At 44.5% G+C, this 23246-nt stretch overlaps 4 protein-coding genes across 6 annotated transcripts in view; 2 read left to right on the top strand and 2 right to left on the bottom strand.

Annotated features, from left to right (window-relative positions):
* Positions 1–560: 560 nt before the first annotated feature.
* Positions 561–8884, bottom strand: LOC143900019 (prolyl endopeptidase). 3 transcript variants are annotated; one of them, XM_077410921.1, is made up of 13 exons: positions 8709–8884; positions 4519–4632; positions 3780–4003; positions 3510–3697; positions 3193–3418; positions 2714–2873; positions 2434–2634; positions 2183–2365; positions 1983–2096; positions 1655–1803; positions 1363–1575; positions 946–1273; positions 561–829 (listed from the first exon to the last, which is right to left on the bottom strand). In XM_077410921.1, the coding sequence occupies exons 1-13, from the start codon at positions 8763–8765 to the stop codon at positions 764–766; spliced, it is 2223 nt and encodes a 740-aa protein (XP_077267047.1). In that variant the 5' UTR covers positions 8766–8884; the 3' UTR covers positions 561–763. The 3 variants fall into 3 exon arrangements, with proteins under 3 accessions (XP_077267047.1, XP_077267046.1, XP_077267048.1); XM_077410920.1 differs by lacking the exon at positions 8709–8884 and adding an exon at positions 5101–5413; XM_077410922.1 differs by lacking the exon at positions 8709–8884 and adding an exon at positions 4702–5013.
* An 803-nt stretch (positions 8885–9687) lies between these two features.
* Lipt1 (Lipoyltransferase 1) lies at positions 9688–12143 on the top strand. The gene is made up of 4 exons (XM_077410953.1): positions 9688–10449; positions 10737–10844; positions 11042–11255; positions 11425–12143. Exons 1-4 carry the CDS (start codon positions 9940–9942, stop codon positions 11784–11786), a joined length of 1194 nt encoding a protein of 397 aa, XP_077267079.1. The 5' UTR covers positions 9688–9939; the 3' UTR covers positions 11787–12143.
* A 152-nt stretch (positions 12144–12295) lies between these two features.
* Positions 12296–17993, bottom strand: LOC143900031 (uncharacterized). Its single transcript, XM_077410948.1, is given in 5 exon segments — positions 12296–13425; positions 13428–13977; positions 14294–14454; positions 15091–15324; positions 16547–17993. Coding segments are annotated over 5 exon segments (1251 nt in total). The 5' UTR covers positions 16799–17993; the 3' UTR covers positions 12296–13371.
* Positions 17994–19985: 1992 nt separating this feature from the next.
* Positions 19986–23246, top strand: part of Glut4ef (Glucose transporter 4 enhancer factor) — a 96889-nt gene continuing 93628 nt past the window's right edge. Inside the window, exon 1 of the mRNA XM_077410945.1 lies at positions 19986–21432. Within this exon, the coding sequence (XP_077267071.1) occupies positions 21046–21432 (387 nt within the window). The 5' untranslated portion in view covers positions 19986–21045. The remainder of the gene's footprint in view (positions 21433–23246) is intronic.

Below are 23246 nucleotides of genomic sequence, written 5' to 3'. Positions count from 1 at the left end.
CATTTTTTACTTGCCAACTTATTTTTGGAGAGGGAAATAGCTAGCCCATGATATTAATATTGGTACAAGTGTAAATTGAGGAATTTACTCATCAATCTAGAAGTGATTCATTCGCCACTCGCCATTCGGCGAGTCGATGTTATCTGCCGATTGAATTTATACGGTCATAACTACATCAAATTAATACACTTACTTTAGTACCAACATTGCAAAAGTGTTGCTAATTCTCACTGCGACATTAATAATTATTAATGATACGCCGATGAATATTAACGATATGAGACTTGATGATCTATTTTCCAAAAACTTTTTTCACCATTTATTTTTTATGTAATCATAATCAATAAAAAATATAGAAATATTTCCGCACAGAAATTAACACTTTAGTTAAAGGCAGATAATTATTACATGTGCTTCAGATATTATCTCGGAATGAACATCTAACATTTCATTTAACGTTTTTCACGCTCAATTATGCTCGAGTATTATATTCGACTGTACGTTTATTACGTTTTGAACGAAGGAGAAATACATGTTGTGTAAATATTGTCGTGATGAAGTACAAATTTACTTGTTTTTATTTCATAGAAACACATCATTATAAAAAAAATTTGCAATCAACGTATACCTGATAATTTTACACCAATACATTGCAATATACATGATAATCTCATAAGCGCGCGTTTAATCTCATCACATTATACAATCCCTTGACTTTGGATTTTATGCAAAATGTGTTGGGTTCACTTCTTTTGAACCTTGATTACAATTTGAATTCCAAGCCCAAGGACTGCGCGATAAATGATAAAATGTCGGTACTTTCTTCAATCTAAAATAAAATGTATATACAATATATATAAATAAATATTTTTTAAATAAACTCATTTTACTCATTTTTTTATACATATGTCTTAAGTATGAATCGTTTTCTGCAGAAATATTTACCACTTTCATGGTTGGTTTTCCACCGCCATGACCTGCCTTAGTATCTATTCTTGCAAGTAATGGGTTTTTCTGTTTCGAAACATTTCCAAGCGTGTATTGAAGAGTTGCCGTTAACTTAAGAGTATGCAAAGGTACGACACGGTCATCATGATCAGCAGTCAGAAGCAACATCGCTGGATATTGTATGTCCCCTGGTGGCACTTTTACATTATGTAAAGGTGAATATTTCAACAAGTTCTCGAAATGCTTGGGATCATCGGAACTTCCATAATCCGAAACCCAAGCAGAGCCGATGGTAAACTTATGAAAGCGTAACATATCCATAACTCTGCAATTTAAAAAAAAAGTTAATGTTTTTTATACATGCCACGCGCGTCGATAATTTAAAAATAAATTAAATTAGAAGATTTAACTAACCCTACTTGAGCTATGGCGGCGCCGAACAGATCAGGTCTTTGATTTATACATACGGCAACAGCCAGACCTCCATTGCTGCCACCTTGAATCGTCAATTTCGCAGAGGTAGTGTATCCATTTTCCACAAGATATTTCGCTGCATATTGAAAATCATCGAATACATTTTGCCTATTAAAGAAGCGTCCCGCATTGTGCCATCTCTCTCCATATTCGCTACAACAAAGAATGGCACTTTTTGTACAAACAGATACACACACATTTCTATAAATATGTTCTTCCTATCGTTACATACCCTCCTCCACGAACATTAGCAACCGCAAGTACTCCGTTAAAATGTTGTATAAAAACAAGTCTCGTAACACTGAACGTAGGTTGGATACTCGCATTGAAACCACCATATCCATAAAGTAAGCCTGGCATACTTCCATCTAATACAGCATCCTACATTAAACATTTTCTAATGATTTTTAAATTTTAACATTGATCAGAGACACAGAAAATTTTTTAATAATCTTAAACCATTTTTAAGTCGCTTCTCAAGTCGAAAATCTACGGTTCACATGAAAAAAAAAATATATATATATATATTTTGTTATTGATTTTTTAAATAATCTACGTACATTCTTCGTTACTATAAACATGGGTATTTTTGTACCATCCTTGCTTGAATAAAATATTTGACTAGTTTTGTATAAACTTGCATCAAAACCCTTCACTTTGATTTCTCGCAAGATCTGAAAAACAATATTAATCATCGAGTTATAACTGTGCCTAACAGAAAAATCTCATATCATATTTATTTGAAAAGATAGATACTAACTCGTGGTTCCTTTTCTTTTTTTAAATCAATCGTATATATAATTCCTGGGGTTAGGAATGACGTAAATTGATAAAATATCTCGGAATATTTCTTTTCTCCTGAGAATCCGAGGACAGTGCCAAGATCAAGAGGAAACGTTCTAAGAACTTTACCAGTGTTCAAGCAATGCAGTTGCAAAATGTTCTATAAAATATTTAATTTTTAGCGTTCCTACAGCAATCATTCTGAATATTTTAAGTATATATGTTTACCTTAACATCTTGTATGTAACAAGCAACAAATTTGTCTCCATCCACAGCACTAGCCCAATCTAGTACATTCTCAGAATGTTCTGGCAAAAGATCAACCCATTTGTCTGGTTCATAATCCAACAAATCTATAGCTATCAACTTGTAATTAGGAGCACCTTTATTCGTGCGAAACACAGCTTTGTTACCAATATTGGTCACGTACTGAAAATACAGAGAGATATGATAATAACATAGAAGTGTATATGAACATTAAAGGAAAAACAAAATATTTAATACCAACTTCGTAATCAGCTTCAAGCTTATCGACAACTTGTGTCAACGGTAAATTGTTTTTTATTTCCATTTCGTCTTTTAGTGGCGTAAAATATACTAAATTATCTCTGCAATCCTTTAGAGGAGTAACGATGAGCCATTTACCACAATCAGACACTTGTGCACCTCTGATAAAACAATAATAGATTTGTACCACACACATACGAGTAGATTACACACCTCAGTTATTTCCTTACATTTATATATACTATATATATATATATATATATATATATATATATATATATATATATACATATGCACATAAATTAATATTGCATATCTAGATATATTGGAAAATATAATTGGGTATATTTTAATTTGCTACATAATTTGAGAATCTACTCATAAAATATAGATTTCAATGTCTAAGTAATGTCTAATGAAACATTTGATAATAGAATGTTATAGAGAAATCTAAAAAAAAACTTAAGTTACAAAACTCACATCCTCCACAATGGTTCTTCAGGAAACTCAACGGCGACAACATCATTCGACTGCGGTGTACCAACAACGTGGTAGCATAGTTTTTGGTTTTGATTACCTAACGTTTCCGAACCGTCAGTCTTCCCTTGCTGATCTCGATATTGTCCATAAAAAATACCACGATTGTCGTGAGTCCACGTAATCGGTGAAAACTTGACTTTTTCCAAAATTTCTGGGTAATTTTCACCTTCGCGAAAATGTTTTATATATTTTTAGTGAATAAAACGTCTATTGTATCATAACTGTAAGAAAGTTTAAGAATTTTGACATTATTTTACCAGTATGGGCATTCAAGAAGTGGATAGTACTCCAATCGGAACCGCTTTTAGACAATCCATATGCGAAAATGCTACCATCCTCACTGAAGCTACTACTGGTAATCGCAACAGTTCCATCCTCGGACAGAGTATTGGGATCAAGAAATACCCTTGGTTCACTTTCGAGAGTATCTTGTACGTATAAGACACTGAAAAACAAGTCCATTAAGTCAAGACAATATATACAGATGCACGTTAGAAACTAAGAATGTTAGGAATTTCGAATTATACCTTTGGTTTTGCAAACCAGTATTTTTATAAAAGTAATATTTCTCGCCGTGTTTGGCGGGGCACGAATACTTTGGAAAATCCCACAGTTGTTTCAAACGTTCGTGAATATTATCACGCGCTTCGTACGCAGCCAGATACGGTTTAGCGATAGCATTTTGAGCATCGACAAAAGCTTTCGTTTCTGCCGAATCTGGATCTTCCAGCCATCTATAAGGATCTTTTATCTACGAACAAAATATTGACCCTTTGTATAATATTTAAAAATGCACCTTATTTATATCATTATTATATTATTAGATTCAACGTGTATTTCCTATTTTAACATAAAACAATAAATTTTTCAACTTGCGCAATCTCCGCCTTTCTTCGTAATCCCCGCTAAAGGCTAATTGTCGTTCGATAAGGAAATTGAATGTCCATCAAAATGCCATCGTGATTTAAACATACTGTGCTCGTAGTGTTAAATGCACTAATTATACGTCATTAGAATCAAGTGTTAAGTATTAAATATCTCTTTACGAAAAAGATAAGACATTTCGATAGATAGATTTTGAAGACGATACGACAAACATTTTTTAAAGCCCATTCTACAATAGCCGTAAAGTATGCAGTAAGACGTAAGCGGTAAGCTATTGACTAATGGGATTTTTACAATCCAAGAACGATCGGCCGTATACGTCTTAAAACATACTTTTACGGCTATTGTAGAATGGGCACACTTTGCGAAATGTATCCTAACCTGAACGCCGTGGTACTCATCGACGACGCTCTCGTCCCTGCGTGCCTCGGGGTAGCGTATCCTCGTCATAATTCCCGATCGACCGGCGTCTTCCCGTGTACGATAAATCGCAGCCTAAATGCACAGAGAAACCTTGTCTAACGATATTCGCGCGCGTGCCGAGCCGAGCCTCTTTCCACGTACGTCAATTGTCACCGGAGCCCGGAGCAAACACGGAATCACGTGATCCGGATCCGGACTGATTCGCGTCAACGTTCGAGGTTCGATCGTTCGACCGGTTCGACTCGACTTCGACGTGCGCGACTTTGCGCTGCCCCCAAACAAGCCTCCCCGATAAAATTCGAAATGGTGAACTCGCCGCGGACGGCGCGGACGGCGGCGCGGATGCGGATAGAGATCGGAGAGATCGCGCACCGATCCCGCCGCCGTCGGTACCGGCGCGAGAAAAAATGCCAGTCATCAGGATCACGTGACGTTCGTGCGGGTGATCACGTGGAGAGAAGGACTCGCGCGACCGGCGTGTGTGTATGGCGGATTCCCGGTCGCCGCCGCAAGTTTCAACGAGTTCTCACGGATACCAACCGTGGACGACACCCAGCGTGCCGTTCGCAAATCGGCGCGATTGTCAACGCGCTGGCCAAGGCGCCGAGTATCGTAGCTCCGGAGCGCTCCCCACCGAAATCCGCCGAACGGACGCGGTAATCGTAGTACCGCCGCACGCGTCGTCATCTCGTATATCTCGTCGCGCGGCGTTGCGCCTCGACGACGACCTCGGAAGGAACACCGGAACACCCGAACACCGCGCGTCCCGTCCAGCTCGACCTCACTTCCGCGAGGCAACCGAGCGAAAATCTAGAGTCTGTTTTCTATTGCTGAGAACTGGCTGCTGGCTGCACTAGTTCAGAGTTAATTTATCTTGTTTTACTCCACATATTTACCACGTTTACGCGATGACTAATGTACGATAATTTTTTGCCGTTTACACGTACGTGCGTATAAGTATTCTATACTTCCGAGAGCCGTTTACGCAAGGTATTAACACGGGAATTGTAACTGATTAATTTGAGTAACTTGCTTTAATTATATCTACTCTTGTCGTAGCCAATGTCTCAACGGTGACACAGGCTGATGCAATACTTTGAGAAGCGCGCGTTCTTCTATCTTCTCCTTCTTTCTTCGCTGAAACTGTGACCATTCGGAAGAACAATTTTATTAAAAGCAGTAAAAGAAAAATAATTCACCAATGCATTCTTTTGCATCTGTTGCACGTTTCTGGTTTTTTTTTTCGTTATTTTGAATTTATTATCCTTCGAACGCCTTATCAAAAGTAACTAAAATTGGTGTAATTTAGGTTGTTATATATTGAATTACCCATCAGATTTATTTCGTTACTTTTTTCATATATAAATGAAAGGTTTCGAAGTTATTTTTAAAATCATCAGAAAAACGTGATTTTTCAAAGTTTCACAACGAAACGTTTCCAGACCCCTATGTTTATAGGAACTTTTTTGCTCCAAATTCAATTTCCTATCTACGACCCTCAAGTTTTATTGATCTGACATTCTGACCTGGAACATCTTGTATACAGGGTGGGCCATTTTAATTAATCCGCTCAAATATCTAAAAACTTGTATTACAAGGAAGTTTTATAAGGAAACTTTTCAGACAAAGGTTGTTCAGCGTTCAAGATCAGCACAAGGATTCTCTAACTCCTTATTAACGACAGTTTCGGTATATCGTTGCGCTGGTATTATATATATGGTAAAAAAGCTGCGCAACGATACCGAAACTGTCGTTGAGGAGTTAGAGAATGTGCGGAGCACTATTTCGAGATCACGTTTATTTTTCCAAACAGGAACCCCCATTTTTTATCATATATTCTTGTAGCTGATGTCGAAACGTTTTCAAAACGCTCTAATAATGCGCTTTTTTATTAAGTATTTCCTTCTCTAAGACTTACAAGTTTTGAGATATTTGAATGGATTGATTAAAATGGCCCATCCTGTATATACCGTGCGTATCAAAGTTTTGGAACGGCTATAATTATCTCAGAACGTATTGCGGTTTATTGGAAAAAATGTTTTAGATAAAAGTTGGAAGGTCCAAAGAGGGCCGATAGACGATCTTATTAGATTTTGAGTTCGAGGCCTATGTTGGGCCTTACCGGGCCCAAGTTAAATTTTTTAAACGGAAACCTCCATTTTTTATCGTATCCTCTTTTTCTATTAATTAATTTGAACAACTTTCGTCTAAAATATTTTTTTATTTACTAAAAGCTTGGTAATTTTTCCAATATTTTATTTAGCTTAACGATAGCTCGATATCTGGCTATCTCGATAATTGTCCGCGCCATATATGTTAACGATACGCCATAGATCTGGATTTCTTGTCTATAATGCATCGTCGAAACTTGTTTCCGTTAGCAAATGCAAATTCGCGTGTCCAATGTTTTACTGGTAAACATCCGATCGATGAGAGGGAAAGCAAGAAGCAGCGTGTCATTGTCAGGCATCGCGTTACAACGACGAGTTTCGAGCTGACTGACAACGTTTTCTTCCATTTTCGGGCTCTCCCTCTACTCGTTTATATAATACGTTACTTGTCGCCATTGATATATCTACGACGCTATATTTATTCGCAAAATATGGCACGTTGTACCGCGAAAAGTCTCGTTTACGTGTCAATTACTATCACGCGCGACAAAAGAGGGGGCAATTGCGAGGCCTGCCAATAAGGAGATACCGCGTTCCGCGCCCCACTACTTCGCGCGAGTTGCAATTAATGCTGACGTTGCACTTATAGCCACACGCGTGCATAAAAGATAGAGAAAAAGAAAAGAGAGACTAGATTCCGACGGATCAATGTAACACTTCCCGATAATTATAGCGATATCGGGCATTAAATAATTAATGTGCGATCCGATGTGTCTTGAATATGTATATCGTGGTTTCTTCCGAGAGACTCCGCGATCGTGCAGGAATAATAAGAGAAAAATGTTCGTTTCAGCTGGCTTTCTTTCCGAAATGAAACTATGTTTAGAGAAAGGAAGAAACGTGGATGGTATAATTGAGAAATTGAAGAAAAACGAAAAACAGACAGAGTGAGGGAGAAAAGAGGGAGGCAACTGACCAATTCTCTGAACTTGAACGTGCGATCGCAATCAGAAATGTTGCGACTGAAATTTTTCTTCTCGACACAAATGGTGCTCCGATACAGAATTTAAGTCATCGGGCATTGAAATATTGAGAATAATTTCGACTAATCTCCTGGAATTGTGATCCTGTGTATCCAGGAATGCTCCGGCTTGTTCGTCATTAAATTCACTTTCAGACGATCTTTGTATTAAAATAGTATTCTATATTTATAATTTTGCGTGCCGCGTATTAATAGGCGGAAAAACACTTGGCGAATCAAATAACACATACGTGTATAAAAATGCACATGTACGCGATACGCGGCATAAAGCTGAAGTAGAATTCTATTCTAAGATCTCTGAGATAAATTATATAGGCCGTGTAATATGAGCTTTAAAGAGTACATGTGCCGATTACATATAATAACCAATATAAAAACCGAGTCATTCTATTTGCGGGCCCGTTGGCGAGAATGTTGAGCAACCGATACGTCGATTCGTTCGGTTCTTCCATTGAATTTTTTGTCTCTTCGTATATATTAAGTCCATTATGTTGATATCCGATTATGTGCAAAGTTATTATATTGTTCTCATTATTATTAATTAAATATATGACTGTTGAAGACTGTGTAATTTGAAACGTTCCGCCAACGTTTCAAATATTTTTTCTTTTGTCAGGAGATAATAAATTATTCACTTGATATCTTAACATTCGTGTTTGCTCGTTTATTGGTCCACGACCTTTTTATATTGCTTTTTATATTATTATTATTATATACTCTGTATGTACAATATACATATATTATATATGGTACACGTGTACGATTATATAATATTATAAGCAATAAGAGAACAATTTTATCGAATAGTTAGCAGAATAATAGTTAGTAGTCAAATTATAGTTATCTCAGTTATCTGCTTATATATATAATATAAAATTTTTGTTTATATATACACAGAATTGCGCAAAATAACGCAACCCATCAGCCTCTTGATTTCGAATAGTCTAAGTGGAGTTTTTCATCGAATTAAGCAATATCTTCCAAAAGAAACTCACGAATTCCAGTTTCTTGTTTTTACGCAGATAGATGAGCAAGAAAAAACAAAATATCATATCGCTCGCACTTTATCGATGACATAAGAAAATACTCGAAAAAAAAATTACGAAACATCTAAAAAAAGAACCGCACAAACGTGACGGTGTTTACTTCTCGCGCGGCTACATTTTACGTGCCAGGCAGCCGCCGCGGGCGCCGCGCGTGTTGGCGAGATTCGGTCGGTGCAACCAGACGTATCGCAAACGAGACGTCTGGGTCGTCCGGCCGGCGAGATAGCGTGCGCGCGCAATCCCGAAATGCTCTCCAATGCTCTGCTCTCCACTCTCCACGAGACGACGAGGGAGGCCCTTATCGCGATATTTACGTTACGCGCCTGGGTCGAAAATCGATCGCACGCGGGGGACAGGCCGGACAGGCAGGGATTGGACGAGAGGAGAGTCAGGAGAGTGACGTTGCGACGGTTGCAACCCGTGTCACGTGCCCGTCAGCTGTACTTTGTGCCGCGAACCTAGATAACCTCTCCAAGCGAGATCCCCTCCTCCGTCGACGAGAGGAAACGGCGACGGGACGTCGTATAAAGACCAAACCCGATACGACGCCCTCGTCTCATTCCACGTTCCCTAGTGACGTGACGATCGGAATTTGTGTGCTCCGTACGCGACAACGACGAAGAGTTACTTGTGCATCGCGAGCAATATAGAAGTTGCGGGCGACCTAGCCAACGGAAGTTCTAGAGAGAGAGAGAGAGAAAGAGTGACCGGGCCAGCCGTGCCTTATTTCCGGCTCGGGTAAATTTAACTCGGTTCAAACTGTCAGCACACGGAGGAATGCAAAAGGACTGTCGAGATTGTCTGGGTATTCGGTACCGCATTAACTCCCTGGACCAGACCTGGAAGTGGTTGCATCAGACCATCGCCCTGCACGACTACCTGATCTCCATAACCGCGAGCCAGACCAACGTTTTGATGTGTTTCCCGCAGTAGAGGCCGCTCGCCGTCTACCGTGAGAGATTGACCGTTCGGTCCAAGACTGATCTCGTATGAGATAACAATTTGGGAGCCTCATGGTTCATTAGATCCAAGACTGATATACGTATACACACACACGCTCACACTCATACAAGTGACTTTGCGTCACGGTGACATTAAACAGAGATCAGGTAGTCTGCGTTCAACCGCTCGTCCAACGTCACCAGGGTATTCCACTTCGCTTTCACACACGCCGCGCGCAATGTCTCTATGCACCAGATTGGCTGTCGCTGTCAGACGCCGCGCGTCTCTCGACGGTACCCGGCAGGCCAGCAGATACGCGTCGACTTACAGCGCCCAAGACAGCGGCGACTCCATCAAGAAGTCAGTATTCATATCGCAATCCACGGATGTGTTCGTCAACTTGGCGTTGGAGCACTGGCTGTATCGCAACTTTGACTTCTCCAAGCATCACGTGCTGCTCTTGTGGAGGAACGATCCCTGCGTGGTTATCGGCCGCCACCAGAATCCCTGGCTCGAGTGCAACGTTCAGGCGGTCGAGAAGGCAGACGTCGCATTGGCGCGCCGAAACAGCGGCGGCGGTACCGTTTACCACGACGACGGCAATCTCAACCTGACGTTCTTCACCCCGCGCGAGAGATACAATCGGCGGTACAATCTTAACATTATCACGAACGCCTTGTTTCGCCAGTGGGGCCTGAAGAGCGTCGTCAACGAACGCGACGATATTCTAGTCAACGGAGACCGCAAGGTATCCTATGATGTAACATATTTATAGAATCATTTACGTCCAATTGTTCAAAACTAGAAATTACGTTGTACAGTGATCGCATAATATAATTCACGTGATCTCAATGTATATTATATAATTCACACAAGTCGGGAACATTTCGACATGAATGATGTAACAAGCATGTGGCACAAAATAACAATTGATTACGTAACTGTACTTTGCTCGCTTCGAGGTTTTAAAACTGCAAATAGATTCGTTGTATCGAATATATATCGTGTTTTTTTTTTTACTACAATGCGATATAGATATCTGGAACAGCTGCAAAATGTGGAAGACCGAATGCTTATCATCATTGCACACTTTTGGTCAACGTGAACAAAGCCAATCTGAGCTCGATTCTAGAAAAAAAAGAGGTAAGGCCTTTCTCCGTATTGCCGACGCACACACGCGTGTATCTTCTCGCAAGATATGTGTACTTGTGTCATAAAATGACTCCGTGACGCAACGCTATCAGCGGTATATCGATATTGCGCTGTTTGTTAAAGATAGTTCCACGATTTATGCACGAAAAAATAAGAAGAGAGGAAATAATGGGTGAATGCGCTTTCAGAATGGTATTGTTACAAATGCGACGTCTTCCGTACGTTCTTCGATAAAGAACTTGTCCGATGTAAACCGGAATATCCGAATGGATAAGCTTTTATCCGCTGTTGGCTGGGAATATTTGCGCACGAAAGCCCTCGTTCTCGAAGACGGAAGATACGATCTGGTTGAACGACAAAAAGGATTCAAGCATATCAATCCAACCGAGGACTGGTTCCCCGGTACGTATGAAAAATGGCTCTTATTATTTGAAAAATATGTCGAAAGTCGAAGATATGATTTCGAAACAATCTCGTGTACTTTAACAAATGGAAATTACCAAGTATGAAATATGTGTGTAACTAATCGATAAACGTATTTAAAGTGTTTTCATAAATCGGTATTGTGCAGGAATTGATAACTTCGTCGAAGAGTTCCGTTCTTGGGATTGGAATATGGGCAAGACGCCGAAATTTACAGTTACCCGTACGCTCGACTTTCCCGCTCACGACGGTAAAATATATCGTCTGAATTTGAGCTTGGAGGTGCAGAATGGCATCGTGGAAGAAATCAGAATGAGTTTGCCTGCTGGTTTAGTATCGACCGACTTCACCCAAGATGCGAGCGTGATTAGTAATATTCGCGGCGCGAGATACGATCGTGAAGTAACGGAAAACATAATCGCCGCGATTGGCGGTAAGACCGTCACTTTAAACACGACCCAAAGCGTAGATGAAAACAATATGAGGTTCGATGAGGCTACGCTACAATGACCCGGAGTCTCGAGCAACCACAATTCTGCTCCTAGCGTTATTGTGTTCAAACGAAAATAATTATTGTTAAAATTATATACGTTGTATTATACATGTACATATATAGCATATTACGCGTTTATAATATTTTATACGTAACGTGCAAAAAAATTAAAAAAAAAAAAGTTATTCAGTAGCATATCAACCGTTGCAATGTTTGAAACATTGATTAAGAATGTTGCAATAAAATGCATATTATGCATAAATCTCTCATAATTGATATTATCGAGAAAATGTAATGCGTTACATTTTAATTTTTTATATTGTTATTGAATTAACTATTTTAGGAATAAAAGAAAATATATTTTCTCTCTGTAATTGAAGTTCTTTTATTAACCTGTCAAATACAAGCAATCAGAATTATTTCTTTTCGTCATTGAAAAAATTTTTGATCCGCAATATATAATATTTTACGAGCTAAAACAAGATTTTATATTGAATAAGTTTTTACGTTTATATATATATATATATATATATATATATATATATATATATATATATATATATATACATGCGAAGGTCGTCCAGAAAGTAACGCACGTTTGATTATTTAAGTTACTAATTTTATTTAAATACAAAATTAATACATACAAGTGATACAACTAACTTTGATCTACTTTTCCACGACGCAGTTACTCAAGACAATTGAGACACACTTGTATCGAGTGACCAGCTTCGAGATGCCTTCGTCACAGAAGTCTGCCGCCAGTCCGTTTAACCAGTTGGCCACCATCTCCTGCAGCTCGTCGTTATCCACGGCACGTTTCCCATTCAAAAATCCCTTCGGGTGAGCGAACAGGCGGTAACGGATGGTAGTCACTCGGCGCCAGGTCAGGACTGTATGGAAAATGATCGTAAACTTCCCAGCCAAATTCGTTGAGCGGAGTCTGAGTTCTGGCTGCAACATGTATAGGCGAGTGTTGTGGAGAAGTACAACTCCGTTGGACAGTCGGCCCCGGTGCTTGTTCGGAAGTGTGACACGATAAGCCAAAAATGGATTGGCGTCAGACTTCTGCGACGAAGGCATCTTTGTAAGCTAGTCGCTCAATACGACAAGTGCCTCAATGTCTTAAGTGACTATGCGGAGAAGTAGATCAAGGTTAGTTGCATCACTTGTGATATATTGATTTTGTATTTAAATAAAACGTATAACTTATAAATAAACACGCGTCACTTTCTGAACCACCCTCGTATGTTCAGAAATCGCGTTTGAACGCGTCAGAGCGTGTCTTTTGTCTTTCGATCGTTAATGCGTTCCATTAATTAAATATTAAAATACTTACACGTTCTCGCTTGCTTTTCATTTTTAAAAAGTTTACTTGTACTTCGTGAAATAACGTGCATCAAAGTATTCTTTGTACAAAGTAGTTTTATTATAAACGCGTAACTTGGAATAAAAGTCAATACCATTCTATCTTCCGCAAAACTAATACCTCTTACAAACGATATAATAAATATAGGGTCAACGTGCTTCTCCGTGCACTAAATTTCAAAGCGACGAGTCACACAATTTACAAACAGTATAATAATATCTCATTTTTGGAACCTAAGTATATCCCGTGCTACTTGTGGCAACGTTATCATTTAAATTTGTTGTAACCCCGATGCGTTACGATAGAGTCCCGGTCGCAGCACGACTTCGCGATACGGCGGCGGTGGAGTATCGGGATAAGATGTTGCGTTGTCGTTAACGGCAGAATCTTCAAATTGCCATAGCAACGATACTCTTTGAGCATCATTATTGCTTTGTCTGCGACATCCGCGACAACAAGATATCTTCCTTGTGAGCCAAACGTAACAGGTGAACATACCGCACGAGGCACCGAGTAAAAATCCGGCCGCGAGGAACCAATACGGCGATACGGAGTCGAACGTTTTCGTAAAGTTCGCCTCGTCTGTCGCATTAACATGAACAACTGTATTTTTGTGCGTCGACGTAGGCACAGGATGCTTCTTCGTCACGTTTTTCTTGGTGTTCGAAGTTATTAAGGGTCGATGCTTCTCGTGCCTAATCCGTGGGTTGTAGACGATCATTTTTTCAAATTTCTTCGGCTCCGCACGGCTTTTTTCGCATATCGCACAATACTGTATATTCCTGTGGGTTAGATATACTTGCAAGTCACGCGTAAGCTTGTCGCAGGACCAGGGATTTCTGAGAAAAAGAAATTAGAGATCTGAGAACGTTTTCGTTTATCAAATTATCATAAATCGAATTTTTTGCGAGCAGATATAAGTAAGCTATTTTTGTAAATCTTTCGTACTTTATGGATAACCGTACATTGCATATAAGCAGATTAAATAAGCTGAGTATGGAGATATCTTAATTATTTTAAAAAAGTGTCTGAAAATTTTTTTATAATTGTACATATATACATTATACGTACAATTATAATGATACGTATAAAGAACTATGTAAAAATTGAAATTTAGCCAAATTGTGCGTTAAATTTCTCAATCGTCATCTTTACCCCTCTATTAATAATCTTCTTAAAAATGGTAACGCTTTAAGGGCAACGGTGTCCAATTGAATCATCAAGTTATTTGAAAGATCAAGAGTACGAAGATGCGAAAGTCCGTCGAACGTATCTTCCGGTACGTGGCTAATTCGACACGAGTCCAGAGTCAATTCCTAAATAAAATAATTTTTAAATTGAAATAAAAGTGTCACATCTCTTTCTATGCGACTGAATTTATTTATTTTTTAATCATTGCCGATCAGATTTAACCCTTCGTAGTCACACATGGGTCCATTGGACCCACACTCATTTAGATCTAAATATCAGCTAAATGCCTAGCTACGAGAGTTTGAAGTATCCTTTATAGGTAGAGACCGTTAATCGTGTACCTACTCGTTCACGATTTTTTTTCAACGTGTTGCCATTTGATTTTTTACAAAACCGCAGTTGTTTTATATTCTAGAATGTTCAAGGTATGTTCCAGAATTATTTGATACCATTAAAATGGCAATCATTCAAAATCGACTGGGTCCATATGACCCAGTATGGCTAACACGGGATTCCAGAGAGGTGTGACTACGAAGGGTTGATCAAACCCGATGAGATTGGCTACGATAAATGTAAATATTGCAATTTTATTATCGCAAACATTAATCATCGAAGTAATATTTTCGTGGCGAATACTTTCGTAAAACGTTAAGTTATAATTACGTTACGCCAATATCACCAGTGCAACGTATCGTGTAAATGTAATATTGATATATAGAGAGAGAGGGGAACTATCTTAAAATTAATATTTTCTTTATTACCGTGAGCCAGGGGCACTCCAGTCTCGGTACATGAGAATTGAAATTATTTTTCGACAATCGTAGAATTCGCAAACTTTTTGCCGGCACGAAAATATCCGACAGGAGATAGTAAAGGTGATTTCGAGATAGATCCAAAACCGTTAACTCGGATAATCCATCAAAAGCGTTTAAGCCAATTTCGCTAATTGCATTTACAGACAGATTGAGGTATTTAAGCTCCGTCAACCCTGCTTCCTAAAATAAGAAAGAAAAACGTTACGAGAGACGCGTGAGCGTGAGGTATACCCCAGGATTAGTGCCTATTTGAAATTTTAGTTATATACGGAATGTGACAGTGGGGAAATTGCTGAAATTAAATGGCTGTTTTGCAACGAGTGGACAGAACGAGGCGAATTATACACTGTGGTATAAAAGAAACCCGCGTCATTTTTACTAACTCGCTATATAAAGGAAATATACGTGTATGGGCAGGCACGAATAATTATTTTAATTTTAAAAAACTATAATAACAAAATTTGACTGGTGTACTAACCTGCAAAAATAAATGCTGTAAAAAAGGGTTAACAATTCGACCGGTTACACGCGATATGTTTTCGACGATGATCGTCTGAACTTGTACAATAATCACTTTTGAAAAAAATGTTTGAAAATATTTAAATATTTATTTTTTAACATTGATAAATGCCTTTCATGGAAACGGCTGGTTATATCGAGGTCATCGGAGATTATATACATTACTGTGCCATACGACAAGCCGAACTTTCGGCTTTTTTATACAAGTTCATAAATGTGTATTTTTTTCTGCTTTATATATTAATAAAATGATGGATATTGCAGGGTATCTTTTAATTAATTCCATTCCGTCCATTTTCATTACGGAACAACGGCCACTTGGTTATTTCAGCAACTTCTCGACTATATCACCCCGTGCGAGAAAACTTTGAGTCGTTTATTTATATCGAAACTTGAATTTTTCTGGTCGAAACAGAAAGCGCTTTCATTCGTTTTATTTATTACAATAATTTCACCGTTCGCTAAAAATAATGCTGAAAATAAGAAATGCTCTTTCCCATCGCTCCGAAACGGTTTAACGACGTTCGAACCGATGGTTCCCTCGGATAATTTATAGTCAAAGTGTCAGCTAAAAAAATCTCAGGTAGGCCTTTCTTCCTTAAAGGTTTTAAAAACGTCTTTTGAAGAAGGATTTGAGATACCTATGGGGGGGGGGGGAGAATACGAATGATAATAAAAGTGAAAGAGAATTTTCTGAACAAAAGCCTCCTGCCAGCAAAAGACAAATTCCAGAATAAGGGCTTAGGGGATGCATCAGTCTCGGGGTATACAAAAATAGGGGACGGAAATAACGTTTCGCCGCGCGTACATCTGTATATATACACACCCGAGTCCGGGCGAGTTGACTCTGGTTAAACGCACGCCTCACTCGCGCGATACTCACCGCCAGTTCGTAATTATTTAAAACGGATATCGAGTTGTTCGACAGATCCAGGGCCTGCACGTCGCTCGGCGCACCTGTGTGAATGCTATAAAGATGGCGTCCGGTGCACGAGGCGTGCCGCAAATCGTACCAGGTATCGCACGCGCACAACGACGGGCACCATCCCGCGCGGGCGACGCCGAACGCAACCACGTCGAGGACGAGGACGATCAACCAGGTCCCGGCGCGGACGGCCTGCACGGCCCGCGTCATGACGCAGAGGAGCCGAATTCGACGGCCTCGCCGTCCGACATTATCGCTTTCCCCGAGCGTTCGCGATACGGGATCGTCGTCGCATCGACTTAACCGGGCACAGAAACTGTCGTGTACTGCGGACGTAATCTTATCACAACCGCGTATATACCGAGCGTGCGGATGACGAAGCGCGTATCGCCCTCATATATCGCCCCATCGCCGCGTTATCCTTCTTATACATCGCTTTCCAGGAATCTGCGACGGCGAGATACCGAGAGATATGTTCTACCGGGAGGAAGGGGGGGGGGAGAAATCACTTTGCGCCAAACTCCATCAGGGTCTCGAGTACGGAGTTTCGAAAGCGGTACGCGCGACCATTAATCTTACACCTGCGAAGACAAAATTTATACCCATCGGACATTCGCGTATAGCTCTTCCGTCGTTTCCCTATAGAATTTTCGAATCGTTTGTCCACGATTCAAGGACATCGCGGAGAAAATTAGAGGATACCTTTTTATATAGAAATTTTGCACGAGTGACGAAGCACGCTCGCCGGAGCGCGAACAATGGCACGTCCGAACGCGTAAAACGGGACGTTTCGAGGAAAAAGTGCCTCCACACCGCAAACCGAAAGGAACGACCGCGCGAGATAAGGCCCTGCGTGCGAGGAAAACATTCACCCGGCTTTGGCCGGGATACAGCGGTGCGAACTTTCCCCAAGTTTTCCGGCGTTGCCGGTACGCGTGACGTAAAAGTAAGTAACTTTCGGCACACAATGTTCGCGTTGAAGTTACGTTGTCGCTTCCACCTTGCCCCTCCGTTGCGAGTACGTCCTTTTCCGCGTCTTTCAATTCGCGGGAAAATAGTGCTAAATTTTAATAAAGTTATTTTCCAGAGATATGTCATTGCTTTACAACGTTATGCTTCGTATAGAGGACGTTGTCTCCTCACGGCTGCTCGTTGGGCGCGCGATTCACGCCGCGTCGAGATATTGGAATGCCAACGACGATCGGAACGAAAATTGATTCTCGACGCACTTCTGCGATCAGAATTTTATTTGCTCGATTCGTAATTGTACAACGATATTTCGCGAGTCGTAGCTCGAAAAAATATCAAGTACGTGTGCATTGCACCGTATAAATGGCGTTGATCTCCGTAAAAAGAATGATAAATATTATTTGACGTTTCGTAATTAGATATACAACAAAATGCAGATGTACACTTAATTACTTCTCTATTATTAACAAAGTAAATCTAAATGATATTTATATTGGAAATTTCATTTATACATATACTCGTAAGTACACGTGCACAAATACAAGTATAAATAACCCACAGATAGTTGAATCTGTCGAAAACAGATGTCGCGCGAAGTGCCTGCCCCAAATTTTTTCCGACAGAAATGTAAAATCCGCTGGTAAAACACTGGACATCAACGACGCGTCACGCGACGACAGACCTAGATGAATCGTTCGCCGAAGAGTCGAGATATCGAGACAACGGAGCTGAGAGTCAACGAAGGGGACGGGAGAGGGTCATCGGGGATTGTTTTCGGAACGATCGCTCATTGTCCTTCCTTCGTACTCGTAACGAGGGCCAGCGTTTATACCGAGCTGAATCAACGAGGCGCGCATATTGCGCAACGTCCACGGAAATAAATCTAGGATAGGCTGCTGGGAACGACGCGGACCGTCGCCTTCTATTTCGCCGGTCCGCCTTCTCTTCCCCCCCTACGTCCCGCCTTCCGCCTTCCGGCCATTTTCATCGCGCGTCCGGCGAAGCGGGCGCGATCCCGCACCTTCGCGGATCGACGCCGCGGGTCGGCGAGATCGATCGAGGAGGCGAGGGGCGGACGGAGGAGGTCTCGGCGTGACCCGAGACAATTAACGAATCGGAGTCCTCGCGTCACGCTCGACGGAAGTCGAGGAAGAAGCGCGTTCACCGCAGGCGTCGGCCGTCGGACGCTGGGAACAGCCGGGAACGGGACGGCGCGGCGCGGCGCGGCGCGGCGCGGCTCTCGCAGACCATCCACTCTTCCGCGTTTCATCACTGGCGCCCCCATCAGCTGACGCGCGCGTCGCGTCGGCGTTTTCCTTCGCGTGCGCCGCCGCCGAATGCCGGCCCGCGACCCGCGACTCCTCGCCTCGGCCGCGACACCGACGGTGGAGCTGGCGGAGGTCGTTCGACGCCGAGGCGCCGTCGTGCTCCGTCGTCGCTGCGGCGAGGCTCCGAGGCGAGGCTCAGGCTGCCCTCGGCATTCGGCACCGGCACGCGCGGAACCTCCACTCGCCGTGCTGTCGTCACCGCCAGTCACCGGGCGGCTCAGCTGACGCAAAATGGCCGACCAGGCGCTGGTGCTGACAGCCGAAGCGGAAAGCCGGGCCCTTGTCGAGAAAGACGCGACGCCGGACGCGGGGCGCGGCCGAGATCGTCTCGGCGTCCGATGCGCGGGCAGGCGTCCCCCCGTAGCGAGCTTTCGCCGAAATACGACGTATTTCGCGAGAAACGCGACGCAGTACGGTATCGCCGGGGCGCGGGGCGGGCAGCGACGGGAACGTCTCGCGGAGCGTCGAGCTTTGCTCCGCGACTCGGCGCAACGGCGATCGGCCGCTCGCGTCGGTTTCGTCACCGCCGCGCCGCGCCGCGTCGCGCCGGGCTTCTCAGCTGACGGCGAAAAACAACCGTCCCGGGCGTGCGTGGCCGGCGTAGCGTCGGCGACAGCTGACCGCCGCCACGACGACTCGGGAATAAGGACTGAACGCTACGCGCCGTCGCGCGTCGTCCGCCCGAATCGTCCATAAGTACGTCTGAAAAAGAAAGCGATCTCGCGAAAGCGACAAGCGGCATCTCGGCACTCGGCATCTCGGGGGCCGAGGGTCGAGGGGTACGCGGACGAAGTTGGCGTCGCTTCGTAGAAACGCCGAGTACGCACGCCCGGGAGTGAGAGAGGGGGGGCGCGAAAGCGCGGTGGAGTGGAGCGTCCGGTCGAGCGAGCGCTCTTTGCCTAGGCTTGGGAAGCCTGCGATTTTTTCCCGTTCGTCTCGTTGTCCGGGCGGCGGGCCAATCGGAGTAAGTAGGTCAGCGCGAGCGGCCAATCGGCGCGCGAGGCCGGGTCACGTGGCTTTGTTGTTATCTGTCAGCTGTTTTTCCCGGACGGGCGGGCGGCCCGCGGCCGGCCGGCGCGGTGAAAGCCGCTTGGCACCGGTCCGTCCTCAGTCCCTCCCGGTCGCTCAGCTGTGCGTCACGTGTCGGGCGCCGCGAGAGAGTACCCTACTCCCGTGCGGATCGCCGTTGAACGCGCGAGTCTAACGACCCGGCTAGGACGCCGCCGTCCAGCACCGGACCCCCGTCTAACGTCGGCGCGCGTTAGCCACGTATTATTATGCTGTCAGCCGTGTGCGCGCCAGCGCATCGCCACGAATCGATCGCGAAGTGCCTCGAATATGCGGACGGCGTGACGAACGCGGGCGACGGTGCGCGCCGCTTCGTTGACGCGCTGAGTTCCGCGTTCAGGCCGCGGAGGCCGCCGCGTCCCTACGCCGTTTAAGAGCGCGCGGATAACCCTTGTCCTTCGGCGACCGATTCTTCCTCCCCCCCCCTCCCCCCGGCGCGCGCGACAGAGAGAGAGAGAGAGAGAGAGTTTCAAACACCGCCACCGCCGCCGTCGGTGGCAGGTACGCGACGGCGCGATTGGTGCGCGACGAAAAAAGCTGGACGGTACGATGACCTAAAGCGGGACGAAAGAAGGATAGAGCGGGGATCCCCGAGAGCGCGAGAGAAAGGGAGGCCCCCTTGGGGATTTCACGGTGGGCCGCGCGGTCGTTTAAAGGGATCCGACTCCTTCCTTTCGGGAGCGCGCGTGTCGCGCCGCGTCTCGCAGGCGCGCGCGTCTTACATATCCAAGATCCAAGGCTCGCGCACTTTGATTTTTGAACTTGTGCTCCGCGCGTGTGCTCGGTGCTCCGACGCGAATCCCGCGAGCGTCTCGCGTCTCTTCGAACACTGTCGAACCGAGAGAGAGCGCGCGGGACGGTCGAGTGGACGGGAGCGGGCGAAGGAACAGAAAAAGTGTATCGTCGCGCGAATGTTTCGCGTCGCGTCGCCTCGCGCAACGGGACTCCGCGCGAGAAAACGATCGGCGAGAACGATCGATCGAGCGATCCTCCACCGCGAAGAAGAAGAATAAGAAGAAGCGAAAGACGAGAGAGAGAAGTGATCCGCGCGAAACCGAGCGATATCGCGTCAGCTGGTAGAAGCCTCGAATAATGTCGACGGGCAAGAGGCTGGCGAAGCGCAGCATTATCGGCACCAGGGTGTGCGCTCCCGGCCAGGACGGCAAGTACCACAGCGGCGCCATTTGCGCGGTGAAGACGCCGCAGGCGGCCGAGTCGCCGGGCCGGAAGAGCGGCGTCGCGCCGAAGACCCTGTACGCGGTGCGCTTCGACGTCACCGGCGGCGGTCCGCCGAGCCCCAAGGAGTACGCGGACCGCGATCTCATCGGACCGGGCTTCGGCTCCGTCACCGGCGCCCGGCTGGTGCCCGGTCAGAAGGTTTACCTAACGTACAACGGTAGGGAGATCCACGCCGAGGTCACGGAGCATCGCCAGCATCTCGACGAGGTGGACGTGGTCATTGCCCCGAACGGCCAGGAGGTGAGTCCGTCGGCAAGTTGCGTTCTGCGTACGTGCGTGCGCGCACATGTGCGTCTATGTGTGTGTGTGTGTGTGTGTGTGTCGCCAACTTCCGATCGCCCGCGACGCGCGGATCGCACACGTGTGACAAGAGTGGTCTCGAAACTTTATATCGCGCGCGCTGTGAAATTGAAATTCTAAATTGTACGTTTAATTAGATATGCATATATATATGTATGTATATTCAAAACACGTTGGTTATCGTTTTCTTCGTGTACACGTATACGCGTATCGAATCAACGACGAACGTTGTTCGCGGCAGCGATTTCGTTATCGCCGTAAATTGAGTTTCAAAAAGACCTCGCGATACTTGTCGAGGTTTAAAATCTTGTAAAAATGTCGAGAGTCGGAAATCGCACGCGCGTTAATTTTCTCGATAAAAAGTACTTTCGGTGTTCTAACTCGGCTGACTCGGAGCCGCGCGACACGCGCGACGTTCTTAAAAATTAACTGTATAAAGAGAGCGGAGCTCCGAGAGAGAGAGATCGAGAGCCGCGGATAACAGGAGCTTGGCGTTTTCGTTCGCCTTGAAAGCAGCGCGAATTCGAAAGTAAAAGCGTCGCGACTTCGCGCCGTCGCGTCGCGGCGCCCGCGCCCGCGCCCGCGCCGCTCATAGACTTTCGCCGTCCACGCGATATTTGAGTATTCTTGGCGCGTAACGGGTTAACGATCTTTAAGAAGATTAACGAATCGAAGGCGTAATAATATCGCGCGTACTCGCGCGGCGCATACGAGATATGGCGTCACATCCCGGGTGGACTCTCGCTCGCGCGCGTCACGAGAGCGAGCCGGGCTACGCGCGCTACGCGCTTGCGCGCCCGCCAACGTTGACACGCGCGACGTATAAATCGCACGACGATCGCGCGTGCACGCTGCCGCCCGGCTTCTACGGCGAGAGCGAAGAGCGGAGAGCGGCGTAAGTAACCGTCGCGCTCTCGACGCGGACGCCCCGCGACGACGTCGACCGATCCGAGCGTGCGATCTAATTTCGTCAGGTGATACACGGCCCTCTAACGACGAAACGAATGCGTTCCGATATCGACGATTTAGACCCCGCCGATTTGGAGGCGTCGCTCTACAGAGGCGACATCGAGCAGATCGAGCTTTTTACCCTTCCCCCCCCTCCCCCCCCGCGATCGAATCCGCGCGCGCCGTATACATATATATAAAAGCTTTTATATCCCGGGCGCGACGTCCGGATAAAGATACACGGAGTTATTAAAAAAGAAAAAAGAGTCGTGAAACACGTCGCGTCGGCGCGGCCGACGATGACGGGGACGCCGATGTGCGCGCGTGTGTCGTTAATCAGAAAATTTAATTTTCGTGACCCCGTTCCTAAAGTGGACGATCGAGTGGCTTGCCCCATTTACGCGGTGCGCATGAGCGTCGTCCTCCTTCTCTCTCTTTCGCTCTTTTTCTCTGCCTCTCTCTCTCTCTCTCTCTCTCCCTCTGCGTCGACGGGATAGATGGCGGGTGGGAAAGAGGGAGGGAAAAGCTTCACCTCGTCGCGCGTTGCATCCCAATTCGAGCGTTGGTGGAACGCCGGCTCCGTCACCGGAGAATTCAACCACCACCACCGCCTTTTAACCCTGTTTCGCCTCTCGCCTATACCACCTCTGGTGGAAAAGTCTCGCTTCTCGCGAAACAGAAAATTCAGGGAGGGAGGCGCGTGTCGACGCGGAGCAAATTCTAAAACGTTTAATTTTTTAGAGAGAGCTTGTTTTCTTCATTGGAAAATGACCAATGGTACAAAATGATCTGATATAACATAAATT

The sequence above is a fragment of the Temnothorax americanus genome, unplaced genomic scaffold (assembly GCF_048541705.1).
Source record: "Temnothorax americanus isolate GAGA-0224 unplaced genomic scaffold, ASM4854170v1 Scaffold3, whole genome shotgun sequence".
NCBI classification, from domain to species: Eukaryota; Metazoa; Arthropoda; class Insecta; order Hymenoptera; family Formicidae; genus Temnothorax; species Temnothorax americanus.
The sequence above is the reverse complement of the archived record's forward strand: the minus strand, read 5'-3'. Positions and strand labels throughout refer to the sequence as shown.